The sequence below is a fragment of the Xenopus tropicalis genome, chromosome 3 (genome assembly GCF_000004195.4).
Source record: "Xenopus tropicalis strain Nigerian chromosome 3, UCB_Xtro_10.0, whole genome shotgun sequence".
NCBI lineage: Eukaryota > Metazoa > Chordata > Amphibia > Anura > Pipidae > Xenopus > Xenopus tropicalis.
The window spans coordinates 6,630,173-6,656,453 of NC_030679.2; the positions used below are offsets into that span (position 1 = coordinate 6,630,173).

General features: G+C 45.7%; 1 protein-coding gene across 3 annotated transcripts in view; it reads right to left on the reverse strand.

Moving 5' to 3' along the window:
• The window catches only part of nup205 (nucleoporin 205kDa), a 44,995-nt gene that overhangs the window by 13,533 nt on the left and 5,181 nt on the right, over window positions 1–26,281 (reverse strand). Inside the window, exons 4-27 of one of the 3 annotated variants that reach the window (XM_012958684.3) lie at window positions 25,088–25,232; window positions 22,088–22,247; window positions 21,254–21,482; window positions 18,551–18,715; window positions 18,053–18,219; window positions 16,692–16,808; window positions 16,428–16,565; window positions 16,005–16,155; window positions 14,025–14,227; window positions 11,632–11,814; window positions 11,406–11,456; window positions 8,488–8,697; window positions 8,276–8,375; window positions 8,058–8,195; window positions 7,767–7,956; window positions 7,127–7,247; window positions 6,323–6,404; window positions 5,078–5,242; window positions 4,860–4,984; window positions 3,356–3,470; window positions 2,087–2,236; window positions 1,260–1,337; window positions 915–1,072; window positions 747–827 (exon numbers count right to left, since the gene is read on the reverse strand). In XM_012958684.3, coding sequence (XP_012814138.1) covers window positions 747–827; window positions 915–1,072; window positions 1,260–1,337; window positions 2,087–2,236; window positions 3,356–3,470; window positions 4,860–4,984; window positions 5,078–5,242; window positions 6,323–6,404; window positions 7,127–7,247; window positions 7,767–7,956; window positions 8,058–8,195; window positions 8,276–8,375; window positions 8,488–8,697; window positions 11,406–11,456; window positions 11,632–11,814; window positions 14,025–14,227; window positions 16,005–16,155; window positions 16,428–16,565; window positions 16,692–16,808; window positions 18,053–18,219; window positions 18,551–18,715; window positions 21,254–21,482; window positions 22,088–22,247; window positions 25,088–25,232 — 3,422 coding nt within the window. Of the gene's footprint in view, window positions 1–746; window positions 828–914; window positions 1,073–1,259; window positions 1,338–2,086; window positions 2,237–3,355; window positions 3,471–4,859; window positions 4,985–5,077; window positions 5,243–6,322; window positions 6,405–7,126; window positions 7,248–7,766; window positions 7,957–8,057; window positions 8,196–8,275; window positions 8,376–8,487; window positions 8,698–11,405; window positions 11,457–11,631; window positions 11,815–14,024; window positions 14,231–16,004; window positions 16,156–16,427; window positions 16,566–16,691; window positions 16,809–18,052; window positions 18,220–18,550; window positions 18,716–21,253; window positions 21,483–22,087; window positions 22,248–25,087; window positions 25,233–26,281 lie in introns of all 3 variants that reach the window. The other 2 variants (XM_012958683.3, NM_001142124.1) reach the window with 2 other exon arrangements.

The window sequence follows — 26,281 nt, forward strand, 5'->3', positions numbered from 1 at the left end:
ACCTTAGGGTCCGACCTCCTGTAGACGGGACTCTTGAAAAACTGGTCTTAAGGTGGCCATACACCTTAGACCGATTAGGCAGTTTATTGGGCCATGTAGGGGCACAAACGAGGGGCCTGCTCGACCGATATCTGGCCTGAAATCGGGCAGCTATCGATTGGGCAGGATAAAAAATGTAGTCGGATCGGGGACCACATTGGTTCGTTGATGCAGTTCCTGAACCGACTGCGCCTATTACTGGCGTTTTAATTCGATCGTCTAGCCACAGGGCCAAACGACCAAATTAGCCTAAATTCACTCGATAGGTGGGGAATATCGGGAGAAGATCTGCCAACCGACCAGATCTTAATGTGTATGGCCACCTTTAGAAAGAAGGTGCTATGGATAAGGTTGGAGTAGTCCTGGCATGCCCCCTTTCACCTGTCTATCAAGTGTCCTGCCCTCTGGAGGGTGCAGCTTTACCCCATTGGTATTCTGTGCCCATAGAAACTGTGTATTTATTATGTTGTGTAATGATTACCTGTAAAAGCCGTAAAAGTAAGCAGCTGCTTGATTTGCCGGCTTTCAGCCAATCATTTTGCACAGTATGATAAATAAAGCCCCTTGGTTTGCTGGGGAAGGGTAAAAGGGTTGCTTGGCAGCAGCATCAGCCTATTGGTTTCTATCTCTTTGCAAGAGGAGATTAATGGAATGAGACATCACCATAAAATGGTGTTAAAAATTCCACCATTTTGAACCCTACCTACCTCCATAAGCAGCGGCCTCTGACCAATAGCAGCCATTCCCTGAAGGGCATTCACTTCTGCAACCAGAACCCGATGGAGAAGCTACAAATACAAAGAATTTTGAGGAAAGGTTCACGCCTCGCCCGGCACTAACGGGGCCTCGGACGGGATATAGATAAGTCCCCCCACCTTGACGTTGCAGACGGTCTGCCCTCTGCGGTTCTTGTGCTCGCAGTTAGCAATAACCTGCTCTATCTGGCTGCGATCGAAGAAATCCAACTGCAGGGGATCCGGGATCTCATTGCTGAAATGTATGGAGTCCAGGATGCGGAGGATTTTCCGGCGGACTGTGGGATGGGGAGAATATGAAAAACAAACCTGAGCAGAGGATTTCAGCTTGGAACATGAGGACTGGGGTCCATAAGGACCGGGACAGGTATTATGGTAAGGTCTAGGGTCCTACTTTATCCGCCACTGCCAAACCTTCTATGGGTCCCGACCACTGAATGACAGATGTGCGTTGGCGGATGTTACCTTTTGAGGTAGTGTCAAAGTGCAGAAATCCACTGAGGCTGCGGCTTTCGTCCTCCATTCCTCCTTCGCCATCAGCTGCTGGTACAGAGAATATAAATGTTATTTAGCATATGCCCTTTACTGCTCCGGGTCTCAATAAAGGGGTTGTTCATCTTTAAATTAACTTTCAGTATGGTGTAGAGCAGTGATCCCCACCAGTGGCCAATGGCCAACCCCTTGGATGTTGCTCTCAGTGCCCCCAAACCAGGGAGTTATTTTTGAATTCCTGACTTGGGGGCAAGTTTTGGTTGAATAAAAACAAGATTTCCTACCAAATAAAGCCCCTGTAAGCTGATAGGGTGCATAGATGCCCCTAATAGCCAATCACAGCCCTTATTTGGCTTCTCCATGAACTTTTATGGTGCTTGTGTTGCTCTCCAAGTCTTTTTACATTTGACAGTGGCTCACGAGTAAGAAAGGTTGGGGATCCCTGGTGTAGACAATGACATCCTGAGACAATTTGCAATTGGTCTCCATTTTATATTATTTGTGGCATTTCAGCTATTTAGCTTTTTGTTTAGCAGCTGGTTGCTAGGGTCTTGTATAACTTAGCAACCAGGAAGTTTAAATGAGAGACTTGAAGACGAATAGGAAGAGGAATGGATAGAAAAGTAAGAAATAAAAAAAATAACAATAATCATTAAATAATGACAAGAAACAAACAAAACATAATTTTTTTAGCCAATAGAAAGTCTTGCTGATCCCAGATAGAATCCAGAATTCCAACAGAGAAGTGGAGTGTGCTGTTTCCCACCCAGACACGCGATGGGCATAATGGGAAAACGAACCTGAATACGGTTTGGTGGGCATGTCGTCAAGCAGCAGGTGAAGGAGCCTCTGCGTGTGGGAACGTTGGCGGTTTAGGGAGGTGATGCGCAGTTCTATGGACGCCGTCTTCATCAGCCAGGACATCTGATTCATGGCGGAGATCTCATACTCTGAGGGCACAAGGATATTGCAGGATTAACACAGATATATTTCTGTGCTCTAAATATAAATGGAACCAGACAGGTCCCTAGCCAGCTAGTGGCGCAAAGGGCTGTCCCTACACACTCTATGATTGCACATTTACTACTTCGCAAGAGGGTTTACTGGAGTCTTAGATGGACATATTGATGAAAAGGAAGTCGCCAAATGAGCGGCTCTTTCCACTGATATCCCCATCTAATGGTATCTCTCTGTGCAGGCTATGAGCAAACTTAGGGGGCTGTTCCTGCTGAATTGTGCTTAGTACAGGGGAATCTCTATGTGCCATAGTTTTATGGTATCTCTCTGTACAGGCTATGAGCAAACTTAGGGGGCTGTTCCTGCTGAATTGTGCTTAGTACAGGGGAATATCTATGCTGCCATAGTTTTATGGTATCTCTCTGTACAGGCTATGAGCAAACTTAGGGGGCTGTTCCTGCTGAATTGTGCTTAGTACAGGGGAATCCCTATGTGCCATAGTTTTATGGTATCTCTCTGTACAGGCTATGAGCAAACTTAGGGGCTGTTCCTGCTGAATTGTGCTTAGTACAGGGGAATCCCTATGTGCCATAGTTTTATGGTATCTCTCTGTACAGGCTATGAGCAAACTTAGGGGGCTGTTCCTGCTGAATTGTGCTTAATACAGGGGAATCCCAATAGTTTTATGGTATCTTTCTATACAGGTGGGCAAACATATTTGGCCCGAGAACCAAACGTTTGGATTGCTCCAATACTGCCCACCTTAGGAGGACATATTGATGAAAAGATCAGCTCATTTGGCGCCCTTGCCGAACGAGTGGATCTTCTACTTATATGCCCACCTAATGAACCACTGCGGCCCCCTATCCCATGGGAAAATCAAACCTGCCCGATCGACATCTGGCCAATTTTAGACCAGATATCGGTCGGGTAGGCCTGTTGGAGGTCCCCATCCTCAGACAGATAAGCTGCAGGATAGGTCTCAAGGAGCTGACTTTGCAGCTTGAATGTGCCCGTGTATGGCCACCTTCAGACCAGGGGCATTGCTCACCAACCAATGCACATGTGCCGGGGCAGAACAACTTCTGCTCCTTCTACTGGTTTGTATTTACCTTCCACAGAGAAGGGCAGGTGCTGAAGCTGAGTGAAGAGGAAATCCTGGCTGGTCCGTAGGTATCTCATGGTGGGGCCAGAGGTATCTGAACAAGCGCACAGCTGGTAGATCACCTGGCAATCCGGATAAAAGACAAGTTAGTGCTATACGAATATGAAAAGGCCTAATTTTAACTAAACCTGTATGTTCTACACGGCGCATAGCCCAATTAGCCTAAATACACAAAGGCTCTTTTGTCTGCTTTCCCGTAAAAACTAGCTGAAATATTTTAAGCACCTTAGGCTTGCAGATTAAACGGAGAACCATTAACAGGTTAACTTGTGCTTAGTACAGGGGAATCCCTATGTGCCATAGTTTTATGGTATCTCTCTGTACAGGCTATGAGCAAACTTAGGGGGCTGTTCCTGCTGAATTGTGCTTAGTACAGGGGAATCCCTATGTGCCATAGTTTTATGGTATCTCTGTACAGGCTATGGGCAAACTTAGGGGGCTGTTCCTGCTGAATTGTGCTTAGTACAGGGGAATCCCTATGTGCCATAGTTTTATGGTATCTCTCTGTACAGGCTATGAGCAAACTTAGGGGGCTGTTCCTGCTGAATTGTGCTTAGTACAGGGGAATCCCTATGTGCCATAGTTTTATAGTATCTCTCTGTACAGGCTATGAGCAAACTTAGGGGGCTGTTCCTGCTGAATTGTGCTTAGTACAGGGGAATCCCTATGTGCCATAGTTTTATAGTATCTCTCTGTACAGGCTATGGGCAAACTTAGGGGGCTGTTCCTGCTGAATTGTGCTTAGTACAGGGGAATCCCTATGTGCCATAGTTTTATGGTATCTCTCTGTACAGGCTATGAGCAAACTTAGGGGGCTGTTCCTGCTGAATTGTGCTTAGTACAGGGGAATCCCTATGTGCCATAGTTTTATGGTATCTCTCTGTACAGGCTATGAGCAAACTTAGGGGGCTGTTCCTGCTGAATTGTGCTTAGTACAGGGGAATCCCTATGTGCCATAGTTTTATGGTATCTCTCTGTACAGGCTATGAGCAAACTTAGGGGGCTGTTCCTGCTGAATTGTGCTTAGTACAGGGGAATCCCTATGTGCCATAGTTTTATGGTATCTCTCTGTACAGGTTATGAGCAAACTTAGGGGGCTGTTCCTGCTGAATTGTGCTTAGTACAGGGGAATCCCTATGTGCCATAGTTTTATGGTATCTCTCTGTACAGGCTATGAGCAAACTTAGGGGGCTGTTCCTGCTGAATTGTGCTTAGTACAGGGGAATCCCTATGTGCCATAGTTTTATGGTATCTCTCTGTACAGGCTATGAGCAAACTTAGGGGGCTGTTCCTGCTGAATTGTGCTTAGTACAGGGGAATCCCTATGTGCCATAGTTTTATGGTATCTCTCTGTACAGGCTATGAGCAAACTTAGGGGGCTGTTCCTGCTGAATTGTGCTTAGTACAGGGGAATCCCTATGCTGCCATTTGGTGCATCCCTAGTTACATACCTGGTAACACAGTTCAGCAAGATGAGGAGTATCCCATATGGCTATGGGTCCAGCCCGCCCATCAGTCCCCTTTCTCAAGATGTCTAAAATGGAGTGAAGGCAGGTCCGCGGGCAGCCCAGGACACCTGATCAGAAAAGAAAAATATTCACTGTCCAATAAGAACGAATACCGTTGCGACCTACTGTTTTACCTTTATAGTAACAGAACGGCTTCGTACCAGAGTCCTGCAGGTTGGTCGTGCTGACTGGCTTCTTCAGTTCGTAGCCGAGAAGGAACATGGCAAGGTTGGGGGCTTTCATTTCCAGGGAGGTGATCAGAAGATTGAGGATGTGAATCTTTGTCATGTACCGGATGTTCGTCTGCTTGGCTTGGTCCTCCACCTCTGCAGCTCAAAGGAAAGGGCTCATTAGATTCCAAATAACTGGTCTCGTGGCTTTACTTGGATGCAATATTTTATAACAATATACCCCAAACACAAGGATATCACCTTTAAATTAAATTTTAGTTTGTTTACAATGTCCTATTCTAAGCACCTCTTCAATTGGTCTTCATTATTTATTTAATATTATAGTTTTTTAATTATTTGCCTTCTTCTTCCAACTCTTTGCAGCTTTCAAATGGGGGTCACCGACCCCGGCAGCCAAAACCTATTGCTCTGTGAGGCTCCAGTTTTATTGTTCTTTCTATTTAGTCCCTCTCCTTTTCATATACCAGCCTCTCATTCAAACCACCCTCTGGTTGCTAAGGTAATGTGAACCCTAGCAACCAGATAGCCGTTATAACTCCAAACTGTAGAGTTGGTGAACAACTGTTGAAATAATGAAAAAACGAAATAGTCTAAGAATATTACTCTCTATATTGTTCTAAAAGTTAACCATGATATCCATGAACAGTGGACCCCTGGAGGCAGTGGAGAGCAACTACAATTTTAAACTGTTTTGAATGGGTCCATGGCACTTTTAATTCACTCCATATTGCATCTGTAGCTATAGATCTGTGGGGTAATTACCATGGGGAGCACCAAAGACCTGCCTTTCCCAGTAGAGCTGGCCGGAGTCATCCAAGAAGATTCCATGGTTAGACTGGGGGAGGGCCCAGGTGCAGTTTTTGCACCAGGGCCTGTGGTCCCCTAGCAACGCCATATGGAAGTGCCTGATTAGTGTCTTTGAGAAGTGAAAGAAGGAAAATTAATCTATAGCAGTGGCATAACTAGGGGACCAAGTTCCCTAACTTTGGGGCAAGTTTTGGTTGAATACAAACAAGATTTCCTACCAAATAAAGCCCCTGTAAGCTGATAGGGTGCATAGAGGCTGCCTAATAGCCAATCACAGCCCTTATTTGGCTCCTCCATGAACTTTTTTGGTGCTTGTGTTGCTCTCCAAGTCTTTTTACATTTGACTGTGGCTCACAAGTAAGAAAGGTTGGGGACCCCTGCGTTGGGGTAATGGGGGAATACACAAACCTTTCTCTGAATCCAGTAACTCCTCTGCTTCCTCGCTGTCCAGGCATGAAACAAACCCAACCATCAGCTTCTGGGTCACGTTCTGCAGTGAAATAGGAGACAAAGCATTTTAGGTGAAAAATATTACTGGCACCTTATTAGCTGAGCTTCTGTAGCCCAGACCGACCCTTTACATTCCCTCTTCACTGACATTATAGCCCAGATGACTTATCGCACTCCCTCACCCAACTAACTTTCTACACACCCACTCCCCTTATCCCCCACCTTGTCCTTTCAAACTGGGACCACAGACTCTTCTTTGTCAGCTTTTTTGTTCCGCAGGTGACTTTCATGCCCATCCTACTAGTAACCCTTCTCCAGCCCTTCTACCAGCTTTCCACCTACCTCTAGCATATTTTATTGAATTCTTTATCCCAATTGTGCTATTACGTTTGCCACTCTCTAACTGTAGCCTGTTGGAGACTAAAACGGCTTTTAAAGGATAAGTAAGCCTTTTATTTTGTAATCCCATTAAATTACTCTAAACAACCCCCAGAATTCAAGGGAGCAGTTGATGAGAGAGACCAGGGAGACCTCTGGAAGACCATTCTTTTTATGGCTAGGAAGACTATAGTTAACAGCTGGATGTTGGCCAACGCCCCGTGGCTAAAGGTGGCCATACACGGGCCGATTGTAGCTGCCGATATCGGTCCCTTAGACCGGTTAGGAGCTGAAGGGCACTGACTGACATCCCTATTAAAGGTTTAGAGGCAACAAGGCATTTCCTGATGCCGAAAAGCAGCTCTTTACATATAGTGTAACTACCTGATCTTGGGTAAAGTCTCCTACAATCTTTTCTTGGATCTTGGAGTTACAGGCGATGCTGCATAAGATCTTTGCACTTTCAAAGGCAAGCTCGGGATTGCTGTTCCCATGGTAGAGATATCTGAAGGATACAGAGAAGCACTCAGTAAGATCAGGAAGGCATGTAACTGATGCATGTAAAAGGCGTGAACTAGAGATAATGGGTGTGCATTAATGACCAAAGAGGTGGGCGACATCTAGCCTTCCATGTTGTCAGACTGCAGTCTTAATTGGCCATACACGGGCCGATTGTAGCTGCTGATAAGTGTCCCTTGGACCGATTCGGCAGCTTATCAGCCTGTGTAGGGGCAATAACGACAGGTCTGCCCGACCGATATCTGGCCTGAAATCGGCCAGATATTGATCGGGCAGGTTAAAAAATCCAGTCGGATCGGGGACCGCATCAGCTCGTTGGTGCGGTCCCCGAACCGACTGCACCCATTACAGTTGTTATAATTCGATCGTTTGGTCCCAGGGCAAAACGACCGATTTAGCCTAAATTCCCCCGATATTGCCCACCCGTAGGTGGGGATATCGCGAGAAGATCCCTTGCCAGGCGAGCGGACCTTTACGTGTATGGCCACCTTTAGGACCCACTCACCGAGCAATATTGATGACATTATCAGCTTTCTTGGATCGTGGGTTAATTCCCTGCAGGAGCTGCTCCAGAGGGGTCACAATCAACGACAGGTGACTTTCCCTCAACAAATCCATGAAGCGATTCTCCTTCTGCAGAGTCTGATTGAGGAGCATGAAACAATAAGCCACTGCTTTCTCTAGGTGTTTCTTGCCTGGGAAAGAAGGAATACATATATTTAATAGGTTGTACTTATGTTCTGTCTAAAGGCAAAAGCTCAAAGTTCTGTTTTAGTGTAAAAGACTGGACGATTACCTGGAAAAGGGGCGTAAGTGTCCAGCTGGGTGACCCCCTCTTCCATGAGGCTGAGGCAGAGCTCCAGCATCGGAGAATCATTGAGAAGGTGATGCATGAGGCTGAACCCCGGGGGCTTGAAAGCAACTCTTTCTTCTCCTAAAACAGGACATGAACGGTAAAATGATGTTGCCTTTTTATTGTCAATTCTATAAACCGGCTGAAAAGGCAAAACATACCTTGGAGTTCCACATACTGGTCCACAAAGTCTTCAGGCTGGGGCTCATAGTCCTTCAAAAGCTTGTAGAAGACATCCAGTACAGCCTCTGCTACCTCCCACTGCAAACACAGAGGCATAAATACATAAGTGAGGAAAATACATGGGTTCAAGGTGGTATCCCAGTAATACCCAAACCCCAGAATGCACGTAAGCATAAATATCATTAATTACCTTTTCTGCGCCTCTCCTGTAGGCTCTAGTGCGGAACCGAAGGAACACAGTGTCCCGTAGAAACTGGAGGTATGGCTCAAAGCCGGGTGCTCTCAAACCCGCTCCCAGATTGGTGGGGAAGGAGCTCTCCACTAAAGTGCTAATGAGCTGGCAGAATGCTCTGGTCAGGGGGTACTCCTCACACCGAGACTCGATCTCATTCAGTTCCACCTGGTTAAAGCCAATGTCAAATCTTGGATTATCGCAAAGGAATGTACCCCCATACTGTACTGTCTAACGGAAACACTATGGCACCCCCTACCCATATGTATAAATACAAATATACAGAGAGGGAATGTTCTGGGCACACAATAAGCTGTACCCCCATACTGTACTGTCTAACGGAAACACTATGGCACCCCCTACCCATATGTATAAATACAAATATACAGAGAGGGAATGTTCTGGGCACACAATAAGCTGTACCCCCATACTGTACTGTCTAAGGGAAACACTATGGCACCCCCTACCCATATGTATAAATACAAATATACAGAGAAGGAATGTTCTGGGCACACAATAAGCTGTACCCCCATACTGTACTGTCTAAGGGAAACACTATGGCACCCCCTACCCATATGTATAAATACAAATATACAGAGAAGAAATGTTCTGGGCACACAATAAGCTGTACCCCCATACTGTACTGTCTAAGGGAAACACTATGGCACCCCCTACCCATATGTATAAATACAAATATACAGAGAAGGAATGTTCTGGGCACACAATAAGCTGTACCCCCATACTGTACTGTCTAACGGAAACACTATGGCACCCCCTACCCATATGTATAAATACAAATATACAGAGAAGGAATGTTCTGGGCACACAATAAGCTGTACCCCCATACTGTACTGTCTAAGGGAAACACTATGGCACCTCCTACCCATATGTATAAATACAAATATACAGAGAAGGAATGTTCTGGGCACACAATAAGCTGTACCCCCATACTGTACTGTCTAACGGAAACACTATGGCACCCCCTACCCATATGTATAAATACAAATATACAGAGAAGGAATGTTCTGGGCACACAATAAGCTGTACCCCCCCCCCCATACTGTACTGTCTAAGGGAAACACTATGGCACCTCCCTCCCATATGTATAAATACAAATATACAGAGAAGGAATGTTCTGGGCACACAATAAGCTGTACCCCCATACTGTACTGTCTAAGGGAAACACTATGGCACCCCCTACCCATATGTATAAATACAAATATACAGAGAAGGAATGTTCTGGGCACACAATAAGCTGTACCCCCATACTGTACTGTCTAAGGGAAACACTATGGCACCTCCCTCCCATATGTATAAATACAAATATACAGAGAAGGAATGTTCTGGGCACACAATAAGCTGTACCCCCATACTGTACTGTCTAAGGGAAACACTATGGCACCCCCTACCCATATGTATAAATACAAATATACAGAGAGGGAATGTTCTGGGCACACAATAAGCTGTACCCCCCCCCCCCATACTGTACTGTCTAAGGGAAACACTATGGCACCTCCCTCCCATATGTATAAATACAAATATACAGAGAAGGAATGTTCTGGGCACACAATAAGCTGTACCCCCATACTGTACTGTCTAAGGGAAACACTATGGCACCTCCTACCCATATGTATAAATACAAATATACAGAGAAGGAATGTTCTGGGCACACAATAAGCTGTACCCCCATACTGTACTGTCTAAGGGAAACACTATGGCACCCCCTACCCATATGTATAAATACAAATATACAGAGAAGGAATGTTCTGGGCACACAATAAGCTGTACCCCCATACTGTACTGTCTAAGGGAAACACTATGGCACCTCCTACCCATATGTATAAATACAAATATACAGAGAAGGAATGTTCTGGGCACACAATAAGCTGTACCCCCATACTGTACTGTCTAAGGGAAACACTATGGCACCCCCTACCCATATGTATAAATACAAATATACAGAGAAGGAATGTTCTGGGCACACAATAAGCTGTACCCCCATACTGTACTGTCTAAGGGAAACACTATGGCACCTCCCTCCCATATGTATAAATACAAATATACAGAGAAGGAATGTTCTGGGCACACAATAAGCTGTACCCCCATACTGTACTGTCTAAGGGAAACACTATGGCACCCCCTACCCATATGTATAAATACAAATATACAGAGAGGGAATGTTCTGGGCACACAATAAGCTGTACCCCCCCCCCCCCCCCATACTGTACTGTCTAAGGGAAACACTATGGCACCTCCCTCCCATATGTATAAATACAAATATACAGAGAAGGAATGTTCTGGGCACACAATAAGCTGTACCCCCATACTGTACTGTCTAAGGGAAACACTATGGCACCTCCTACCCATATGTATAAATACAAATATACAGAGAAGGAATGTTCTGGGCACACAATAAGCTGTACCCCCATACTGTACTGTCTAAGGGAAACACTATGGCACCCCCTACCCATATGTATAAATACAAATATACAGAGAAGGAATGTTCTGGGCACACAATAAGCTGTACCCCCATACTGTACTGTCTAAGGGAAACACTATGGCACCTCCTACCCATATCTATAAATACAAATATACAGAGAAGGAATGTTCTGGGCACACAATAAGCTGTACCCCCATACTGTACTGTCTAAGGGAAACACTATGGCACCCCCTACCCATATGTATAAATACAAATATACAGAGAAGGAATGTTCTGGGCACACAATAAGCTGTACCCCCATACTGTACTGTCTAAGGGAAACAATATGGCACCACCTACCCATATGTATAAATACAAATATACAGAGAAGCAATGCATATTAAACAGATATAATAGTGTGGCATAGAAAAGTTACACTATTATTACACAAAATTACCTCAATCCCGACTCCTTGCCGTAGCCCTGGGGTTCTTACAGTCTGCAAAATCTGTTAATAAAAGAAAAAAGCAAAAAATTAAAAAATTAAGTACATTTTCACACTTCCTGCTATATTCTGTCAAATGTACTCAGGGTACATAATATAACTCTTATTGTCTTATGCTTTTGGCGGTTATACTCTGCCACCCAGCCAGTGTGATTAGCTAAAAGAATACATTACATACCTGTGTATATTCGAGGGATTGCCAGAGGGATGCTGCGATCTCTGGGGATTTGCCAAATGCAGCCAGTGTCTTCAGGAGCTCAGCCTTAAGGAGTGGTGGGATGCTGCACTGCAGGAGGCCAAGAATAACGACCACTGGCATCCACTGGGCATGCTCACACAGAGCAAGGCGGGCACTTTCACTCTGCCAGCAAAGAAGAAGTCACTATGAAACCACACCATATAAAATAAATAGGATGGAGGAAAAGCAGACAATTTGCTCTGCTTGCTCCTGGCCTACACATACTGAAAATCCATGTGCTTCTATGGATACCATCCGGGGGTGATACTAATATCTACAGTTCGTATTAATGTTTGTGTATATATAGTTTATTTATGTGAGTGTATAGATACGTCAGTGTGGGTCTGTATGTGAGTGGATAGATAGGTCAGTATGGGTCTGTATGGGAGTGGATAGATAGGTCAGTATGGGTCTGTATGGGAGTGGATAGATAGGTCAGTGTGGGTCTGTATGTGAGTGGATAGATAGGTCAGTGTGGTTCTGTATGTGAGTGGATAGATAGGTCAGTATGGGTCTGTATGGGAGTGGATAGATAGGTCAGTGTGGGTCTGTATGTGAGTGGATAGATAGGTCAGTGTGGGTCTGTATGTGAGTGGATAGATAGGTCAGTGTGGGTCTGTATATGAGTGGATAGGTCAGTATGGGTCTGTATGTGAGTGGATAGATAGGTCAGTATGAGTCTGTATGTGAGTGGATAGATAGGTCAGTATGGGTCTGTATGTGAGTGGATAGATAGGTCAGTGTGGGTCTGTATGTGAGTGGATAGATAGGTCAGTGTGGGTCTGTATATGAGTGGATAGATAGGTCAGTGTGGGTCTGTATATGAGTGGATAGATAGGTCAGTATGGGTCTGTATATGAGTGGATAGATAGGTCAGTATGGGTCTGTATATGAGTGGATAGATAGGTCAGTATGGGTCTGTATGGGAGTGGATAGATAGGTCAGTGTGGGTCTGTATATGAGTGGATAGATAGGTCAGTATGGGTCTGTATGTGAGTGGATAGATAGGTCAGTATGGGTCTGTATGTGAGTGGATAGATAGGTCAGTATGGGTCTGTATGTGAGTGGATAGATAGGTCAGTGTGGGTCTGTATGTGAGTGGATAGATAGGTCAGTGTGGGTCTATATATGAGTGGATAGATAGGTCAGTATGGGTCTGTATGTGAGTGGATAGATAGGTCAGTATGGGTCTGTATGTGAGTGGATAGATAGGTCAGTATGGGTCTATATGGGAGTGGATAGATAGGTCAGTATGGGTCTGTATGTGAGTGGATAGATAGGTCAGTGTGGGTCTGTATGGGAGTGGATAGGTCAGTGTGGGTCTGTATGTGAGTGGATAGATAGGTCAGTATGGGTCTATATGGGAGTGGATAGATAGGTCAGTGTGGGTCTGTATGTGAGTGTATAGATGGGTCAGTGTGGGTCTGTATGTGAGTGGATAGGTCAGTGTGGGTCTGTATGTGAGTGGATAGGTCAGTGTGGGTCTGTATGTGAGTGGATAGATAGGTCAGTATGGGTCTGTATGTGAGTGGATAGGTCAGTGTGGGTCTGTATGTGAGTGGATAGATAGGTCAGTATGGGTCTGTATGTGAGTGGATAGATAGGTCAGTATGGGTCTGTATGTGAGTGGATAGGTCAGTGTGGGTCTGTATGTGAGTGGATAGGTCAGTGTGGGTCTGTATGTGAGTGGATAGATAGGTCAGTATGGGTCTGTATGTGAGTGGATAGATAGGTCAGTGTGGGTCTGTATGTGAGTGTATAGATGGGTCAGTATGGGTCTGTATGGGAGTGGATAGATAGGTCAGTATGGGTCTGTATGTGAGTGGATAGATAGGTCAGTATGGGTCTGTATGTGAGTGGATAGGTCAGTGTGGGTCTGTATGTGAGTGGATAGGTCAGTGTGGGTCTGTATGTGAGTGGATAGATAGGTCAGTATGGGTCTGTATGTGAGTGGATAGATAGGTCAGTATGGGTCTGTATGTGAGTGGATAGGTCAGTGTGGGTCTGTATGTGAGTGGATAGGTCAGTGTGGGTCTGTATGTGAGTGGATAGATAGGTCAGTATGGGTCTGTATGTGAGTGGATAGATAGGTCAGTGTGGGTCTGTATGTGAGTGTATAGATGGGTCAGTATGGGTCTGTATGGGAGTGGATAGATAGGTCAGTGTGGGTCTGTATGTGAGTGGATAGATTGGTAAGTATAGGTTGTGTGTGCTGGGTTTACTTGGAAGGGTTGAACTTGATGGACTCTGGTCTTTTTTCAACCCTATGTAACTATGAAGGAATGACCTATATTACAGACTATATAGTATCTAGAAGCCAAAGCGGTGTTTACCCAATCGACGATGGTAAGGGTGAGCTGCAAGCAGGCAATCAGGCCATCGAGCTCTCGCTGGGTGATACCACGGAGAGGAGGGTGACGCAGGTGTATACTGTCTGTGCTTGGTAGATCCCTCCGCAAGTGCTCGTGGTACAGCATCAAAGAGTGGAAGAAGTGGTCCCAGGACACTGGGCTACCCCCTGCAGCTTGCAAGCTCTCTGCTGAAATCATGAAAACAGGGCCTATCATTTTCCCATAAAATATTATATATTGCAAAGTAGTTAACATTGCATATGCATATTATATTAAAAAATGGCAACTAAAGCAAAGGATTCCATGTGTGCAGGCTCAGTAGCGCATACTGTATGAATCTGGGGGTTCAGCAGCCCTGGCCACCGAAATATATTACCCCAATCCTTTAGGGTGAAGACACACGGAGCTACTAGTAGCTGCTATACTTTAATGATAATTGTCTCTGTGTGTTTTTTAGCAGAGGCAATTCTCAGTATTGTCTATGGCAGGAGATTTTCTGGAGTTAAGTAGCTGTGAAAAAGTAGCTGCTACTAAGTTGCTCAGTGTGTCTTCACCCTAAGTTACCTTGGCTGAGAAGTGTCCAAGTTGTTTAATGCTCATGCGTGAATATCATATGAGATCATGGTTTCTATGGTCAGGGACCGGTGAAACATAAGCCAAAGGCTGTGAGGGTCGAATCAATACAGTGACTCTATGCACTGTACTGAAGCCACACACTCTGGTGTTTGTCTGCCTTATAATTCAGAATAAAAGGTTTGATTAGTATCAGGGTTGAGTTCCGTTCTGGAGGAACATAACCTTGTACATTTTGTAACTGAATAAGGGCAACCTATAAATACACTGATCCCGTAAGGTATCAGCCAATCAGTCAGTGGGAATAGGGTTGCTACCTTTCCTCAATCCTTTTACCGGCCAGAGCAGGGGCAGGTCCACAAGGGGGAGCTGTAATGTAAATCGGGGAGGACATGAATATGGTGAGCTGCATATAAAGGAAAATAGTGAGTGGGGCAGGCTAGAAAGAGAGCTAGGAGAAGGGATAGGAGACAGAGGACAAAGTTATTAGAAATTTACTGGCAGCTACATTCCCAAAAATTCCAATACTGGCCCCAGCCCTGGCTGGTATTTTACTGGCTAGCCAGGTTGCAACCCTATATGAGAAGATATTCCCCCCTTAGACCAGAAGGAAGCAAAGAGAGGCTGGTAAGGAACTGGGAGATGTGACTAAACAAGGTAAACCTAGGATAAGTACAGAATTAGTTCCTAAAGGTCCCCATACACGGGACGATTGTAGCTGCTGATATGGGTCCCTTGGACTGATTCGGCAGCTTATTGGCCCGTGTAGGGGCAGAAACGAGGGGCCTGCCCGACCAATATCTGGCCTGAAATAGGCCAGATATCCATCGGCCAGGTTAGAAAATTAGATGCAGTCCCCGAACCGACTGCCCCCTTGCCGCCAATATAATTCAATCGTTTGGCTCCAGGGCTAAACGATCGATTTTTTTATTTTTTTTTACCTACACGCTCCCCGATATCGCCCACCCGTAGGTGGGGAAATCGGGTGAAGATCCACTCGCTTGGCGATCTCGCCAAGCGAGCGAATCTCAACGTTATTGGGGACCTTTAGAGTGGAAATGGAGTGCCAAGTGAAATGCCCAATCCAAAAAAACAAAACAGTAAGGGGCCAAAAACAGCTGCTTTAGTGGAAAACTCCAGACACTGTTAGCACAACCTGAATATGATTTAATGTGTCCTGTGTGCCATTCCGGAACAGAAATCACACATAAAACACATTAATAATTAAGAGTGGTGCCTTAGAGGCTGCCTACATGTAAGAAGGAAACGAGAGATGAATGCGATGGGGTAATGAAGTTCAAAGTTGCAGGAACGTGCTGCTACAGGAAGTTCCTTATCACAGCACTTCCTCATTGGAGAGATCGCTTTACCCCTTCGTCAAATTCTTACCGCTGCTGCCCCCATTGGCCTTTAGCAGACTGAAACAGTAATGGGCGCACTGAGGGCCACTTGCAAGGCCCCTGAGCATCTTAAGATAAGGTATGTAGAGCGTGGCTGGCAGCAGGTCACTCATCTGTCTCACGAACTTGGACAAGACGACCTGCAACGTAAACAGAATAAAATGCGTATGTGTGTACCCCCACAATAAACAAAGGGCATCTGTGCAGAGTAAAACCGCTTCATATCTGAGAGGTGTATAGCTTTGCCTTTAAAGCCAAATGTGCATACTAAACATAACATGGTATAAAAGCCCCTGCCCCAGTGGTGTTTACAATCTTCACATTCACAAACTAAAGCCAATTAATGTGTATGCTTTGGAAGCCATAAGGGAATATAACCCAAAAAGCTATGCTGTTATTATCAACTTCATACCTGACGTTGAGGTGGTCTCTGGTGGGCCACACCAAGAAAGGATCCCATCAAGGATGTCGACTGGAGAGGCTCTGCGGGGCACCAGTATTCCAACGCCAGTTCCAAGTGGAATGGGTCTATCCGGTAGAGCTCACCGATCTGACAGGATGACAGAAACTGTATAAGGTCTCGGGGTTTGGTTATGGACGACCAAGGCTGGTTCCACAGGGGAAACAGATGTGACTGGCGTTTAGAATGGACCCCCTTAAGAAATCAAAATCATACCAGTAAGAGCAGATGTTCCAAATCCCTACGCAGAGAAGCAGGGGGCTCATTTCCCATCTGCATGCTCATATGGATCAGTCGGGCATCCTCTTCTGCACGATTTCTCAGCTGCTTTACCTGGACAAACACCCTGTGATTAGGCATTGTTATGTTTATTTCTTTTCTCTTGAGTCCCTAACACACACACACACCTTTAGGTCCCCTTCACCAGACCATTTGAGTGCCATTGCTGCTTTCAGCTAACCTATTGTTTCTCCTACTCCCATGTAACTGGAGGAGTCCCAAGCCAGACTTGGATTTCTTACTACTGAGTGCTATTCTAATACCTACTGGGAGCTGCTATCTTGCTCCCTTCCCATTGTTCAACTGATCGGCTGCTGTGGGTGAGGGGGGGGGGATATCACTCCAACTTGCAGCGCAGCAGTAAAGTGTGCCTGAGTCTGAGCTTTCAGAAGGAGCCAGCGCTACACATTAGAACTGCTTTCAGCTAACCTATTGTTTCTCCTACTGCCATGTAACTGGAGGAGTCCCAAGCCGGACTTGGATTTCTTACTACTGAGTGCTATTCTAATACCTACTGGGAGCTGCTATCTTGCTCCCTTCCCATTGTTCAACTGATCGGCTGCTGTGGGTGAGGGGGGGGGGATATCACTCCAACTTGCAGCGCAGCAGTAAAGTGTGCCTGAGTCTGAGCTTTCAGAAGGAGCCAGCGCTACACATTAGAACTGCTTTCAGCTAACCTATTGTTTCTCCTACTGCCATGTAACTGGAGGAGTCCCAAGCCGGACTTGGATTTCTTACTATTGAGTGCTATTCTGATACCTACTGGGAGCTGCTATCTTGCTCCCTTCCCATTGTTCTGCTGATCGGCTGCTGGGGGTGAGGGGGGGGGGGGATATCACTCCAACTTGCAGCGCAGCAGTAAATGTGCCTGAGTCTGAGCTTTCAGAAGAAGCCAGCGCTACAAATTAGAACTTCTTCAGCTAACCTATTGTTTCTCCTACTCCCATGTAACTGGAGGAGCCCCAAGCCGGACTTGGATTTCTTACTATTGACTGCTATTCTGATACCTACTGGGAGCTGCTATCTTGCTCCCTTCCCATTGTTCTGCTGATCGGCTGCTGGGGGTGAGGGGGGGGATATCACTCCAACTTGCAGCGCAGCAGTAAAGTGTGACTGAAGTTTATCAGAGCACAGGTAACATGGCTGTGGCACCCTGGGAAATGAAGAATATGGCTAGCCCCATGGGTAAAACAGATTACAATGCAGGATTCTGCTGGAGAAGCTCTATTAACTGATGGGTTTTGAAAAAAAAAAAACAGTAAACATTAGGTCATTAGGAAAAGCCAAATCCAACCTACTTTCATGGGCATGAGAGTAAGGAAATCGGTGACGAGTTTGTGAATCCTTCGTATAAAGAACTCATCTGCACAGAAGCTTTCGGATCCCACCACTGCCTCCGTGAGGAAGAGGAAGACATTGCCGCTGATCGCTAGCTCTGCCATTGGCTCGTCTGCTTCTGAAAATTCTAATGGGAAAGAAAAAACAATTAGAAATCAGACAAAAACGTTAGTTATGCAAGGAGGGTAATGTAAAAAATGCACTGTTGACAACCCCTAAGCTTAGTTTCCCAGCAGCGGCCCAGAGCCCATTGAGCATGTGCAGTGCCACTGACACACAAAAGATGGCTGAACAAGATCCAAGATGGGGAGCTGCAGGGGGCAAATGTGAAGGCCTGGGGCATTACTGTTATAGGGCTGTTGAGCCTCTGGGCTGGTACAGTATATAAAATACAGCATTTCTAGCCATACACAGTTCTAGGATTTAGTTCTAAATTAACAGGGAAAACCTGTTCTTACCTAAGACTTCTGAGAACTGAGAGATCCCTCGAAGAGCCAGGGCCCAAGCGAGTCTGACCGTAGCCTGCATTCCCGGCAGCTTCCACGGCTGAGTGTCGTGCAGGCGGTTATGGATGGCGGCAATGTACTGTCTGTCCATGAACATGCTGGTCTGCTTTATCAGTTCTACAGTTCAGAGAGAAATACCAGTTATACACCTACCAAGCAGGAAACGGAAAGGGCTACATCTTTACTTACCCATTTGCCAAGGCACTGTTCACTGTGCAACATGGTTTATGTCCAATATCCAAAGTACACAGATAATGATCAGAATAGTCTGGCCAGCATACAGGTACCCAAAAAAAAACCCACCCCAATCCCCCGGAAACAAAAACAAGTACATTAAACGGCTCCAGAAAAAACTGACTCTAGAGTATGTGAATATAATATAGACCTTAGATTAGTGGCGTAACTATAGAGAGGGCAGAACCTGTGGCTATGGGCTGACCTACCCTAGTGAATAAGTAGGTGCACAAGGGGCTTCTGAAAAAGAATGGATAGGGCAGAAACTTAAGACTCAAGGGATCCCAGGGAAAGGCCCTTAGAAATACCGTCTTGGAGGAACTGTAGGATTCTATGTAGAGAAAAGGTCTCAAAGCTCACTTGGAATCGAGTGCACCATTGTTGCTAAACAGTCAGCGCTCTGTAGTAGGTCTTGGCTGAAATGGTTTGTGTGAAGCCTGTAAGATGCATATCATAGCATCAGAAAATCCCTTGCGTTTCAGCATCTTGGTCTCAATAGCCACGCTGTCAAATTTAGCCTGGCTAGGGGTATTTTATCGAACTGGATAGGGGTGTTTTATCGGACCTTGGGTAAGGAGGTCCGGAAGAAAAAGTGGCCAGGGGTCCGCCACAGACAGGTTCAGGAGATCAGGTGCGGCGTGGCAATCTGGGGGCAATTAAGGGTGACTGTGGTTCGTTCCCATGTAATCGGTCTTGATTGTACTGGAAAATAGAAGCTGTGGGGAAAAGCCTAAGCTACACTGAAATTCCAGGGTAAAGTCAACGTAGTTGCTGCCAGTGCCAGAGGGTCCCGGTAAGAGGCGATGAACTGTACTACCTTCCAGGTTCCGTCCTGTTGTCATGAGGTCCACTTCTGGGACCCCCCACCTCCTTGTTTTCCCATGGAATATCTCCTCCTTCAGCAACCATTTGCTTGGATCGAGGGACTGGCGGCTAAAAAAGTCGGCTTCTCAGTTTTGGAGGCCCTGGATGTATACGGCCCGAGAGAAGGGTGTGGTTGTCTCTTCTTGTGCCATCCTGGTGTTTTATGTATGCCACCGCCACTGACGGCTTGATCCGGCAGCTCTTGTTGCCAGTGGTGGACATCGAGGCTCGGATCTTGACAAGGTCAATTGGGAGTCCTCTCCTCTGAAGGGTATAGGAGGTTAAGGATTTCTTTGAGGAAAAAGTCAGCTGTCCATAATTTCAACCAAAGGGAATGTAGAGCAGCCACCACCAGTGCGACTGGTTACCTGGGCCGCGTCAAGTTACAGATGTAACTGCTAGCCTCCTTGATTTGGGAGGCCCATTGGAAGAGCTCATGGTGCAGTGATCCTGAAAGAACGGCTTCAAGTAGGATTCAGACCAAGACTGGATCGCTCTGCTGTCCCAAGCAGTTGCTAGAATGGGGCGGAGAAATCGCCTGAAGCCATGTAACGAGGAGCAAAGTAGGCCTTTTAGCTTTATGTCCATTGAGTCCTTGAAAGAGGAAGGGTCCAGGACAGGGAGGGCTGTGTTCTTGGAGAGGAGGGATACTGAAACATCCACTGAAGGTGGAGAAGACCATTTTCCGGGGCAAATGGATAAAGTTTTGCAAAGCGATGGTTAAACTGTAAAGGCCTTCTGGCTTGTCCCACTCCTGTTGGAGGATTAGGTCCAGTTGAGAGCGAGAGGGGAAAACTGATGAAGATTTGTTATGGCGCTTAAATAGGGCTATGGAGGAACTGGTCGAGCTCCCTGCTTCCTGAATGTGAAGGGTCTCTAAGGCAGAAGAGATGAGGGAGTCAATTTCCTCCAAGGAAGATCTATGGAACTCCTCCTGGTCAGATTGTGAGGATAACTCTTCTTCTGACAGGCTATAATCCTGCTGAGGCTGGGGAGGGTTTGTGGTGCCCTGGATTTTGAATGATCCAGATGGGAAAGGAGCTTGGCACCAAAAGTAAAATTACAATATGGTGGCTCCAAGCAGCCTTCTCATAGTGAAAACTGTGCACCCTGTGGTCCCAAGGTAGAAACAGCTAGGGAGCGCTCCTGTACAGACCTAATTGTGTCTCTGTGTGTAGGGGGGGAGGAGGGGAACCTGCCGAAGAAGGTTCCATCACCCAATTAATGGATTGCCTGTCCCTTGCTTGTCTTCCAGCCAGTGCTCTCCCTCTAGGAAGGGGAGAATAGATAAGTTGGGTGGTCAGCACACAAGGCAGTAGACCCCAGAGACCACCCCAAAGTGGGGATGTCATATATAGACGCACTCCTCTGTGTAGGAGCCCTGAGCAACTACGGGGGGTATAGTTGACAGAGGAGGAACCTTTTCTCTCCTTTAGTTGTTGTGTCCTGCCTCCTAGTGGTACCAGCTATACCCCACTTCTCCTGTGTCCCCCAAGCAGACAAGGAGTAAAATAATATTTAATGGAGAAAAAAAAAAAAAAAGAATAGAACAGATACCTTCTCGATCATCTGTCGCTTGCTCCAAAAAGCCAACATCCAAGCAATAGAGAAGTGACATCAGTAGGGTCAAGTTCACTTTGTCCAATGAGCCATCTCCTTCTACTGTTACTTTTTCCAAGTATCCAATCAAAAGTAGTGTATCTTCTTTGTTTAGTGGTGTCTGGCAACTCCATGAATACAGGCTGTGTGCGAGCGACTGCCGACATTCCTTTATCAGATCAGAAACCTAGAAGGCCAAGAGCATTGCAAAATAATGAATTCAGTTGTACTAAGGTTGCTCATAGCCTGTACAGAGAGATACCATAAAACTATGGCACATAGGGATTCCCCTGTACTAAGCACAATTCAGCAGGAACAGCCCCCTAAGTTTGCCCATAGCCTGTACAGAGAGATACCATAAAACTATGGCACATAGGGATTCCCCTGTACTAAGCACAATTCAGCAGGAACAGCCCCCTAAGTTTGCCCATAGCCTGTACAGAGAGATACCATAAAACTATGGCACATAGGGATTCCCCTGTACTAAACACAATTAAGCAGGAACAGCCCCCTAAGTTTGCTCATAGCCTGTACAGAGAGATACCATAAAACTATAGCACATAGGGATTCCCCTGTACTAAGCACAATTCAGCAGGAACAGCCCCCTAAGTTTGCTCATAGCATAGGGACATAATTTTAATTTAATCTGGCCCTCCGATGTGCTACACCAGAAATAATTGACTCACTACATATAATAAATTGGCAGCATTGCACTAATCTATCCAGTTGAAATTAAATACTGATTGTTTTCATATTACATGGTTACTCTCTACCGCCCCCACACTCTCTTGCCTCTTTCCGATGCTTCTCGTTGCCCAGGCCCCGATCCTTCAGCAACTTGTCAAACTCATTGTTCACGTCAATTTGAGAGATCAAGGTGAGGATTTTATTAGTCAAGCCTTGCTCCATTAGATCATCGGTGAAACGAGTTACCATGGACACAAGCTCGGGGCTGTGGGGGAAAAAAAGAAATAAACATAACAAATAGGGACAGATTTGAAACAAAAAAGTCTGACTACTTTTAAAGGAGAAGGTACGGCTAAATCTCTAGGGCAGGGGTGGCCAGACTCGGTCCGGTCGCGATCGACTGGACCGACACGGAACGCGGAAGTGCGGTGTGAATGCGTACGTATGCAACGCAGCACTTCCGCATCCCCGGCTTGATCGCGGTCCACCAGGTGGCGTATTGGCGACCCCTGCTCTAGGGGGTGCCAAATGTTAGGCACCCCCTAGTGATTGTAATCGCCTACCCAGTGATCCCGCGACCTGCGAACAGGCAGTTGAGCAAGAAAGCCAAAGAAGGAATAGGAACGCTCGCATACACCCCGGCCGGTGCAGTTTACGCCTAACAGGAGCACCGGACAGGGGGGGTTTCAGGAAAGCGATTACAATCACAGGGGGTGCCTAACATTTTGGAACCCCCCCAGTGATTGTAACTTGCTCAGTTTGGCCAAATGTTCACTCTCAAACTTGGACAGTAGCCCATTTAGGGTCCAAATCACATAAATCATTCTAGAAATAGGATCTTAGAACTGTAGGATCTTGCCCCGGGGTAGGTAAGGGAGCCGCCGGGAGAGAGAATTTCTAAAAACTATAGAGGAAGCAGCAGAGCCGCCATCAGAAATCACGGGGCCCCTCACAACAAAAGTTTTCTGGGCCCCCCCTCCTCCCACACCCCACCCCCCAATGGCCCCTCCCCCAGTGACCCCTCCAATCAGTACAAAGGACACACAGACATTGATAGCCAGGGCCCCCTAAAACATTGGTAGCCAGGGGTTACTTTTTGCACTGGTGTCAGGGCAGGGACCCCCTAAAACACTGCTAGCCAACCCAAGGCCCCCTAAAACATTGCTGGTCCTCCCCCAGTGTCCTCATACTATGGCCCGCTCCCCACTGCAGCATCCTCCCCAACATCCTCCAGCTCCCCCCCCCAAGCATCCCCCAGCATCCTCCACAACATCCTCAAGCTCCCCCCCAGCCTCCTCCAGCTCCCTCCCCAGCATCCTCCAGCTCCCCCATAGCATCCTCCACAACAATTCTTTAAAGGGGGCCCATGCCTAAAAACTGTATCATGGCCGGGCCCCCTTTAAAGCAATGATCGTCCAGGCCCGGGACAACTGCCCCCCTCATGGCGGCCCTGGGTAGCAGATTCTGTTGTCTATCCCCGCGTGGTCTGCTTTTTATATAGTTACACCACTAGACTGGTCCGATTGTCATCTTGGAGTCAGGAATTTTTTTCCCCCCGAGACAAATTTAATTGGCTTCACAAGAGGTTTTTATTAGGGATGCACCGAACCCACTTTTTTGGGTTCAGCCGAACCACCCCTGATGGATTCTGCTAATTAGGATTTAGATTCGATTCGGCCGGGACTGTGGATTCGCCCGAAACTGAATCCTTCAAAAAAAGCCTGGATTTGGCCCGAATCTGAGATTCTGGGATTTGGTGCATCCCTAGTTTTTATGAATTTATTGGACATGGGTCTTTTTTCATCCTAAGTTACTATGTGTGGATGGATTTTCTCTTTACAACATACGTGTGTCCCTGCAAATGGATTCAGCGGAGGCTAACTGGCAAGCCAATAGTTTCAAAAGGCAGTTTTTCCGAGTAAAACCAGTTATGTGGCACTTACCTGGAGGCTGTAAAGCAGGGGTTCCCCAATACCTTTTACATGCGAGTCACATTCAAATGGGGTTGGGGGGCAACATCAAAGGGGTTGGGGGGCAACATCCAAGGGGTTGGGGGGCAACTTGTTGCCCCCGAGCCACTGGTTGGGGATCACTGCTCTAAAGACTCTTCTGTTGACTCCTACACAGTCATTCACAGGAATTTTATGGGCCCCAGTCTGCTCCAAGGCTATATGATATTATCATTTTAATATACAAGACATATAATTATCCCGTACATGTTAAAACTAGAAGAGTGCTGTCCTAAGGCAACCTTTCTTACAGGAGCCTACAAGGGGTACAGATGTACAGGGCCCGGTCATTCCCTACAGCCCTGAAACAGCTATATTGTTCGATAGTTAAAGGGAAACTATACCTTATATACTATATAACTATGCTATAAAAATATATTGCATAAACAAGCTCTTATGTAAAACTCCAAATAAACCATTTTCATATAAATATACTTTTTTGGTAGTATGTGCCATTGGGTAATCCTAAATAGGAAACTGCCATTTTAAGTACTAAGGGCCGCCCCCTGGGATCATAGGATTCACAGTGCACACAAACAAGCCAAGGCACACATACATGCTAGGCCCCATCAGCCAATGAATGGGCAGAGTTCTGACTTTTGCTCCCACACTACTTCCTGTTACAGTTAGAGCTGCATCACTTCCTGTCAGCTGATCTCTGAGGGAGCACACAGCCCATCACAAAATGGCGGCTCAAGGGAAAGGATGTAAAAGGGCAATATTTACTGATATATATATTCCAGTTTGGGGAGATTCTTTAACAGGTCCCTTAACATAATATAAACCGTCTGTTGGTTACATATTCATTCTGGGGGTATAGTTTTCCTTTAATAAAGTTACTTACTTTGTATTTAATGGGTTAATGTCTCGACATAATGTCAGTATTGCTCAGGCTGGCTTACTTCACTGGCTGATTCGTCAGTGTGTATGAATCAGCGCTATACAGTAGCCTAAGTCATTAGAATTCCAGTAACTACAGACAGAGAACTGTAAGAACCCTTTAAAGGGGAACTTAATTTGCCATAGCAGCATCACAAGGTATATAGTCAGACAGCAATAAACTGAAAGCATTCAAGTTGTGGCCTAGCTGCCATACCTGTGATTCAAGGTGAAGGTCCTGCCTTTTCTTGCCTGGATGAGGTGTAATAAGGAATCAGCCATGCAGCTCTTTCCATCCCAGTACAACAGTATGGCTACCAAGCCCCTCGTCAGGCCATGGAAGGTAGGCTGCTGCTGCTCACCTGGAACATAAGCAATTATCAGTTTTAAAGGGGAACTCATTTTTATATGCCAAAATTCAACAGCAAAACAGTTCTTCTCTTTCGGCAACTTCTCCTCAGCTTACAGACAGCATGCAGGAACTACATAACCCACAATGCATTGCACTGTGATGTTCCTTTCCTTATTGGCATCACGTGTGCAGCAGGGGATTGTGGGATCGGAAGGATGCAGGCTGAAGGCAGGCTGAGGACAGTCGACTACTGTTATTTTTCCTCAATATTAAATTATAATCAAGACACTAGGGGGCACTGTTTCACAGGTGGCCGTGGAATGGGAAGTACTTTATCTAAGTTGTACAGGTATGGGATCCCTTATCCAGAAACCAGTTATCCAAAAAGTTCCAAATTACAGAAAGGCCATCTCCCATAGACTTCATTATAAGCAAATAATTCTAATTTTTTTTAAATGATTTCCTTTTTTCCTGTAATAATAAAACAGTACCTGTACTTGATCCCAACTAAGGTATAATTACCCCTTATTGGGGCAGAACAGCCCTATTGGGTTTATTTAATGGTTAAATGATTCCCTTTTCTCTGTAATAATAAAACAGTACCTGTACTTGATCCCAACTAAGATATAATTATCCCTTATTGGGGGCAGAACAGCCCTATTGGGTTTATTTAATGGTTAAATGATTCTCTTTTCTCTGTAATAATAAAACAGTACCTGTACTTGATCCCAACTAAGATATAATTACCCCTTATTGGGGCAGAACAGCCCTATTGGGTTTATTTAATGGTTAAATGATTCCCTTTTCTCTGTAATAATAAAACAGTACCTGTACTTGATCCAAACTAAGATATAATTACCCCTTATTGGGGCAGAACAGCCCTATTGGGTTTATTTCATGGTTAAATGATTCCCTTTTCTCTGTAATAATAAAACAGTACCTGTACTTGATCCCAACTAAGATATAATTACCCCTTATTGGGGCAGAACAGCCCTATTGGGTTTATTTCATGGTTAAATGATTCCCTTTTCTCTGTAATAATAAAACAGTACCTGTACT